Source organism: Grammomys surdaster, unplaced genomic scaffold (genome assembly GCF_004785775.1).
Source record: "Grammomys surdaster isolate TR1022 unplaced genomic scaffold, NIH_TR_1.0 125889, whole genome shotgun sequence".
Classification (NCBI taxonomy): Eukaryota; Metazoa; Chordata; class Mammalia; order Rodentia; family Muridae; genus Grammomys; species Grammomys surdaster.
The window spans coordinates 3,476,656-3,485,437 of NW_021620714.1; the positions used below are offsets into that span (position 1 = coordinate 3,476,656).

General features: G+C 37.9%; 1 protein-coding gene across 4 annotated transcripts in view; it reads right to left on the bottom strand.

Annotated features, from left to right (window-relative positions):
- Positions 1–8,782, bottom strand: part of Znf148 (zinc finger protein 148) — a 127,093-nt gene that overhangs the window by 64,982 nt on the left and 53,329 nt on the right. For all 4 annotated transcript variants that reach the window (XM_028752247.1, XM_028752248.1, XM_028752249.1 and 1 more), the window contains one exon: positions 5,668–6,016. In XM_028752247.1, coding sequence (XP_028608080.1) covers positions 5,668–6,000 — 333 coding nt within the window. In that variant the 5' untranslated portion in view covers positions 6,001–6,016. The remainder of the gene's footprint in view (positions 1–5,667; positions 6,017–8,782) is intronic.

Below are 8,782 nucleotides of genomic sequence, written 5' to 3' on the forward strand. Positions count from 1 at the left end.
TATCCCAAATTTTTTTAAAAAATGCTAAAATACTTTTGGGCACAAGCATTATAGGTAAAGTATCTCAACCTGCAAAGTGTTACTCTAATTCATCCACTTACACAACCTGAACTATGGTGGGCCTGCCTATGAGTCTAGGAATATATATAGTGAGTTCTGGGCCAGCCAGGACTACATAGTATAAACCTGTCTCAATACATAAATAAATTAATTAATAAAAAACTGAAATCAGTATCTGTAAGCAACAACATAATTCCCATTAAATCCTGGTTCATGAAAGATCAGTGTTCAGCCCATGCTAACTCTGCTCAGAAACCACCCTCTATCAAGTGACTTCTCATTACTGTATCATGAGAATCCTGTACCTGACAAACCACCTTAACCTCCTGGAACACAGCCTGAACCAAAGAACTAACAGCCCACAAATAACAAATTACGACTGAATCCCTCAATGACTCTGAAGATCAGCAATAGTAATTAGGAATAGACTGTAACTTACAAATGACTCTGAAAAAGCATACAATATAATTATAATTGCCTGTGTCATCTTCCTTAATGAAAGGATTTCAAGAATTAAAGAAAAGGAGAACAGAAGTCTTACTCCAATGGTCAAATACATTTTGAATTTCCTGGCCCATTAAAAACTTATTCAAACATATAAAACACCTTAAAGTACAGCTATAATTCTATCATCCTGCTTTAGAAATTTATGATTTAAAAATGTCACACAAAGCCACAAAGAAGCTTCAGCAGGTAAAAACACCTGTCTCCAAACCTGATGACTGGAATCTGGTCCCTGGGACCTACATGGTGGAAGATAAGAACTGATCCCTGCAGGTTGTCTTTCTGACCTTCACGTCTAAGTTTTTAAAAGATGTTTAAAAGAACGTCACATAAATTCTGAAGTATATCTTTCAGGAGTTATATATTCCTAAAATCTTTTCTATATACTATTGTATGACAAGAACATGAATTTTTAGATAACTCCCAATTTATAAAATATTTTCATTCATGTTATATAGCCCAACAGTTTTTCAGAAGACATATGTATTGTCATCAATTATAATCTTCTCCAATTTGTAAATACAGACTGCAAACCTTTCCTCTTAACGTGCCATCATCAACTGGGAAAGAAAAGAACAGAGAAGTTTAAGAGTTCTCAAATCTTCTTTGATGAGCTTGATAGGAATGAGAAGGAAGGTGAAATCTTTTCTTAATTTTCTGAGATGTTTCAAACCTTCTACCATGGCACTGTCTAGAGAGACAGAGGCAGTGATGAAACAGCCTGCATGGACACTGCCCAACATGCACCATGCAGTTGCTAAACATCTGCAGAATGTCCAGTGAGGTTAAAAACCTCAAGTTTTAATTTAATGTAACATATTTGAGAACAAATGTCCAATGAGTAAACTATACACTAAAAAGTTGACCTCTACTAATTTAGAGTAGAAAATCAAAATAAATCCTGAGAAGTGGCCACAAATGACAACTTTGAACTGTAATTTAATTTACTAAGAATACAGAACCTAAAGTCACTAACAATTTGAGAAAATTCAACTGCTAATTCTATACTAACAAGGGGCAATATGAAAAGGAGTTCTTTGTGATTTCCAAGTGAATGAGCAAACAGAGGAAGAAAACCATTACCATGTTCAATATCATTTTTAAAGTTCATTCTAAAAAGAATGTTGAGAATGGCCTGTTACTCTTGAGTCTGTTCACATTGAAAAACAAAATCCTACTGTTCTGGGTAAAATACCCCTTTCAATAAAAACCAATACATACTTATAGCCCAAGCCCCTAGCCCTTGTCACCAACAGCAATATATGACTAAGAATGGAAATAATACCTCGTGTCTATTTAGGTCTCATTATAAAACAATGTTACGCCGGGCGGTGGTGGCGCACGCCTTTAATCCCAGCACTTGGGGGGCAGAGGCAGGTGGATTTCTGAGTTCGAGGCCAGCCTGGTCTACAGAGTGAGTTCCAGGACAGCCAGGGCTACACAGAGAAACCCTGTCTCGAAAAACCAAAAAAAAATAAAAAATAAAAAAATAAAACAATGTTACATAAATCCCAAATTCTAACCATCTGTTAACAGCATGACCAATTTTTCAGATTCACTTATCTGCAGAATGTCCAGTGAGGTTAAAGACCTCAAGTTTTAAATTAATGTAACGTATTTGAGAACAAATGTCCAATGAGTAAACTATACACTAAAAAGTTGACCTCTACTAATTTAGAGTAGAAAACAATTCAGTTGAGCGCCCATACAAATGGAGTGCCAAGCAGACACGTTAAAAGAATAAGAAGTTAAAGTTCTCATGTGCTGATAAGGAAGGAAACCCCTCAGAATCCTGTGAGTGATATGCCAATGAAAAGTACAGACATTGCAAATGTTAGGAGTGAGAGAGTTTAGTAACAGCTGTGAATGACGTTACCTAAGAGACCTGACACAATGACTATCTCCATCCATACCAATAAGCACATTTTAGCTATCTGGCAATGAGGAACCAGTAATGTCATTTTACAAAGGGAGCAAGAAGTTAATATCGCATTTGAAAAGATCACCACAAGTATCTTCCGTGTGTGTGTGTGTGTGTGTGTGTGTGTGTGTGTGTGTGTGTGTGTGTCTCTGTGTCTCTGTCTCTCTCTCTGTCTCTCTCTCTGTCTCTCTCTCTGTCTCTCTCTCTGTCTCTCTCTCTCTCTCTCTCTGGCTAAATTTGCCCCTGGGTGTTTTGAAGATCTCAGTATTTCTTTCTCTATATCTCTATCTCAATCTCTGCCTTTTGTACAAAGTTTAGTTTCAATGTAGACTATAGCTCCTTTGTAAACCAATTAAAAATTTTTAATTAAAAAAAAAGAAAGAAAAAGATCACCACAGAAACTATATTAAAACAAAACAAAACAAACAAACAAACAAAAAAAACAAAGAAGATCCAGGCTACAGCCTGTCCAATAAAGTTACTGTGGCCTCTGTATTACTGGGTAAAACCAACAGTAGAATGTATATACTTCTCAAGTATCTCAAGACAGACCACTATCTGGCCATAAAAGACACCTTAACACAGTAATCAAATAGTATTTACTCTGACAACAGTTAAAACTAGAAATCAATTAACAGCAAAAACAAACTAGAAATATCCTTCCATCAACTATTTGTCAACTAAACTATGCACTTCCAAATAATGCATAGTTCTAAGAAATCAAAGACATAAGGAAAGAGAATATAATTAAACATTCAACTAGTGACACATCTGAAGCAGCACTTAGAGGAAAACTCACAGTACTGGTGTATGTCAGGAGAGAAGGTCTGAAATCAACAATCTAATGAAACTAACTAGGGAGAGCTACACACTAGAAGAGAACAACACACACATACACACACACACAGAGTTACAACAAATCAATGAATTGAATACAGTAAGTCAGGGGCAGGAGAGACAGCTCAGTGGTTTAGAGCACTTGCCGTTTTTTCTAGAGGATCTGAGTTCAGTTCCCAGCAACCACAGCCGATGACTTACCATCACCTGCTGCTCAAAGGCCCTCTTCTGGTCTCTGCACTACTCCACACTCACATGCACACACTGCCCACAAAAACACACATACACACACATAAATCTTTAAATATATATATATAAAAAACAGGAATCAGCAGAAAAAAATAAAGTTTCCTTACAATATCAATAAAATCAGGAAGTCACTCCTGGAGGGAGGTAACAGAGCATGGATTCAACACATAAAGTCTCAGTTTTATAGGACAAGGAAGTTCTAGAGATGACTTGCTATACAACACTGCAGATACAATTTAACACTACTCTGTAAGCTTAAGAATGGTAAAGGTAGTAACAAAACCACAAACACACACCTATAGCCAGGCTAAGAGACAAACAGACTACTAACATCAAACACAAAAGCAACTCCATGTGCATTCAAAGGATAGAAAAGAAGAAAAAGGAGGAGGGGAAGGAGGAGGAGAAGGAGGAGGAGGCAGAGGAGGAGAAAGAAGAAGAAGGGAGGGAGGGAGTGAGGGAGGGAGGGAGGGAGGGAGGGAAGGAAGGAAGGAAGGAAGGAAGGAAGGAAGGAAGGAAGGAAGGAAGGAAGGAAGGAAGGAAAACTGGAAACATTTGTGTCCAATAATTGGAAAACTTTGACAGAATTGACTTTTTTTTTTTTAACAAGCTGCCAAGACTCATAGAAGAAATAGATGATCTTAACAGGCCTGCATCTATAAGAAAATTTGTCAAAGATTTTCTAAGTCTTCCAAAACAGAGAGCATCAGGTCCTGGTGAATTCGAGAAAGCATTTAAGGGGTAAATTTATCAGTTGTCTCCGATCTTTTCCAGAAGACAAGAACAAGGATTAACTCATTCTGAGGGAAGAAATACAAAACACCAAAACTAAACAATGAGACATTACAGGGAAAGAAAATTACATACCAGTCTCTCCCGTAAGTTGTAAAAAATAAAGTGTTATCAAATCAAATCTAGCAATGTATAAAAACAATTATACTGGGATTTAATGAAGGCATGAAAAGCTGGCTCAACACTCAAACAGCAATTCATATAATCCATTATAAACGGCTTCTGCAATGGGCTAGGTACAAATCGGTACACATATGCATAACTGTAAATGGTTATCCAGTTAGTCACACTGTTTCAACACGTGGTATATAGCAGACCATAGACAACACTGCTGCCTTCTAGAACCCACAATGTATCAAGAGAGATAGACATTGAGTAAGTCACCACAAATCTCTATCTTAGGGTTCAACTAGAGTTCCAGGAAGTGACAGGACAGTGATAAAGATGCACTATCTATGCTGAAAACAGCACTGAGTTTTGGCTGAAATATTTATTTAGACAGATATCCAATGATCCTCAAAGAAAAAGTGCTGCATTATAAATAAAGGGAGAAAAAAAATGCCTTAGGGTCTAGAACCAGTGGTGGAAGAGCTAAGACTCAAAATATGGTTCTGGTTTTACTCATCAGAGTGAAAATAAAGTAGACAATTAGGTATGGTGTCAGCAACCCTATAAATATCAATACCAGGGGCGGTGGAAAACAGAAGCAAGAGGATTGCCAAGGGGTTTGAAGCTAGCCTGGGCTACATAGTAAGGACGCAGGGCAGCATGGGGTGTACAACAAGACTCTTTGCAAAACAAGCAAAATAAATAAAAATAAAGGTGGAGGAAGAGAAGACATGAATGCCTAAAAATGAGTTTCTTGGAGCTGTGTAATTTGAGCACCAAAGAGGCAGAGGCAGGAGGATACCAGCAAGTTTAAGTTTACTACTTAAATTTACCCACAGTAAATTCTAAGCCAACTTGGGCTACATACCAACAGCCTGCCACAAACAGATCAAGTTCCAAGACAGCAAGAACTACATAAAGAAACCATCTCCAAAAATCAAAACGAAATGCTAATCACAGTGTCTTTCAAAAGCAAGCACTTAAAATCCAGTACACACATAACCATTACCAAAGAATAAATGTTGGAAAATAGAGTTCAAAAATAAGGACATGCAAAAACTTCTGCCTTTCAAATATGATAGCTGTCCACAGCTTAAAAAAACAAACAAACAAAAAAAAAACCTGACTAGCCTTTAACCATTGTAATTTCTTTGGTGACTTCTAGGACTGTTTACCATTTCTAGCTTCGTACTTACAGGGACATTAAGTGCATACTGCAGTCCTTGAGGAAGCCGCTCGTGGGTGTCAATCTGCTCTTCATCATTCTTCACTGTCTCCTCGTGGACCATGAGTTCATCATGGGATATCATATCCTGCTGTCTCATTTCACTCTCTTGTAACACTTCATCTGCAGCAAGGATCTCCTGGTGAGGCAAACTTCGATCTTGAAGTACTGACTCCTGCAGTTCTCCAGACACAGCGGACTGGCCGGACACTCCACCCATTACAACCATTGCCCTGGAAGACTGCATTTCGTCTATGCCGCCACATTTAAGAAACAATCCTTCCAGTTTGTCGTCAATGTTCATGCTTAAGTATAACTGCCTAGAAAAACCAAGTTTGGCAACAAAGCATAAAAAAATTAGTTTATATGTCCTACTTGGTAGTTTTTTTATTTCAAATTATAAAAGATTTATATTCAAATAGAAAATTTTTATTCATCTAATTCATATAATTACCAAGACTGACTTCCAGAGGCTAGAGAAGTAAAAACAAGTTTTCATTTTGAAATTAAGGCATAATCCTAATATATTTCATTACTAAAAATGAACTTTACACAAAACAGATTAAACGAAGTATTTATAGCTTCAGCCCAAGAACTTTCAGATTTGAACATATTATAGTGTCATAAACTTTAAAAGGATGAACTTTGTAAAACATAACCGACAGAGAACGCTACGAGGCACAGCACAGATGCAAACAGAGATCCTCATAGCTCCTAAGTGGGGATGTGATGCAGCTCAGTTACAACAGTGCCTGGCTGCCATGCACGACTAGTCCTCGGCTCAGTAAACTCCAGCAGCACATACGACAGGCACAGGATATGCACCAAAGGTCTCTAAATCACATACAACAAATGTAACCCTTGGTCCCTGAGTGGAAGCTCACAAGTAGGAGGGTGCTGTTTTGGTGTCTCTCCTAAAGACAGTTTTGAAGACCACCTTCGGTTTCATAATGCAAGACCAACATGTCATTAGATCCCAGTCCCTATGAAGGATGTCATCAAGGGAAGGACCTTTTCTTAAATGAACACTTCATGGACCTCTATGATCAGCGGAGTGAACAAAGGTCTAATTCAGACTTGCTTTTCTTGCCTTCCTGGTACCTACCAGATATTATCAGTCTGAAAAACATATGACCAAAGAGCAGCATTTGATTTTACTTTTCAAAATCTTCACAGAGCAAACAAACTCTTAAAGGTCAATCGTTTTGAACATCTTACCAAATAGCTGCTATCTTCACATTCTGTTTTATACATTTCTTAGAAAACAAGTTTACTAAGTGAATCTTGTTTAAAGGACTAAAAGTTGATTATTCTGGCCAATTATTTAGAAATTCTGGCAAACTATGATGTTTCTACTGTTTTCTCAAGGACTGAAACCCCCCCCCCCAACTTACAGAAATTTACACATATACAAGACATCCTTTACTGCATTGACTGCTGTCACAAATTCCATTATTTTAAATAAAAAAAAAAACAAAAAAACGGGTGGTGGTGTACACCTTTAATCCCACCACTCGAGAGGCAGAGGCAGGAAGATCTCTCTGAGTTCAAGGCCTGCCTAGTCCACAGAGTGAGTTCCAGGATAGCCAGTGCTACACAGTAAAACTGTGTCTGGGAAAAACAAAAACCTGTCAGTTTTAGAGAATATGGAAGATTTAAAAGAAATTTAAAATAAAATAAAAGACCAGCCTAAGTAAGTGGCTTAGGGACAGTTTTGGGGTTTGTGCTTTATCAATAGCAAAGCATCCAGCTAATCTGATACTCCAGATAAGACTAAGTTCTCCTATTGTAGACAATCTTAACTGCCATAGTTTTGATCAACAATTGAAAATCACATTCTTGTACTTGTATTAACTGCAGGACCGGGAGGGCCGCAAAAATAAATAAAGTATAGCATCAAGTTAAACAGTAAGATTCAAAACAGCACTTTAGACAACACTATTTGGGGTGGGGGAAGCACCAAAGACTTCAGTTAGGGTCTTAGAACAGAAAATAGCATGTTTCAAGCAGAGAGTATTAAAAATAAGGAGACACAGTCCAAGTAAAAAACAAAAAACAAACAAAACAAAAAACAGCCCTGGCTCTCAAAACTCTTGCTGAGATCAAGCCTATACAGAGATGAAGGCCCCCTCCTCACCCATGGTTACTTACTCATACACCAGAAATTACGACAGAAACTTAGACTTAAATAACTACAAACTATGGACACAGCTTTCCTGCAATATCAGAAAATACTTTTCTATCGATGGTCACTGTTCAGACTTTAAAATAAGCCTTGAAAATATCTATCAAAAGAAAAAGTGTGTACTCTTGACCTAGATTTGGTTTGACTATGAATTGCTCCCCTAACCCCAAGAGGAGTATTTATTAAAAGGTTGGCAGCTCAATGGGGGTGGTATTTAGGGAGGTTCTAGAAACTTCAAAGCAGTGAGCTGAAGGAAGCAGATCATGGGGCTGGGTCTCTGTGGAACAGTATCCCTATCCTCCTCGGCTCACTCCTTCCAAATATTACTGACTTGTTTTGCCCAAAACCATATTTTTTCTTCAAGTCCCTTTGACAAGTATGTGATTTAAGTGGCCACCTGAGTGCTAGGGAGAAAGGAGATATATAAGTCTGTGTTTCTATTCACAGAAACCTATCTAACATCTACACTGGGTGATGCTTGCTGCAACCTTTTAATGGGAAAATGAGAGACTTACTTGAACACACCCGTCACACAACAGAATGTCTATACCATTAAAGGGAATGAAATTAGCTGTCTATAGTGGTTCTACAGGAGAAAACAAATGAAAGTTAAGGAACTTCACAGACAGTTAAGAGCCTTCTAATGCATTTTTAAACTGTTACCATGGAGACTTTCTTTCCTGTAAAGAAACAGTGAAAAATTTAGAAAATGAACTAACAAAAATCCCATAGGAAAAAGGCTAGTCATAAGCTGTCTCCTTATGACCATGCAGCAGATTTCTGTTTGGAGTTCTGCATCAGTGCTGGGAGAGTACAGCAGAGCCTTGATGCTGTTAGGCTTTGGAAGAACAGTGAGTGGCCCGTCAAAGACTGTCTGAGACCCTGTTTCCTCAGCTTGCCC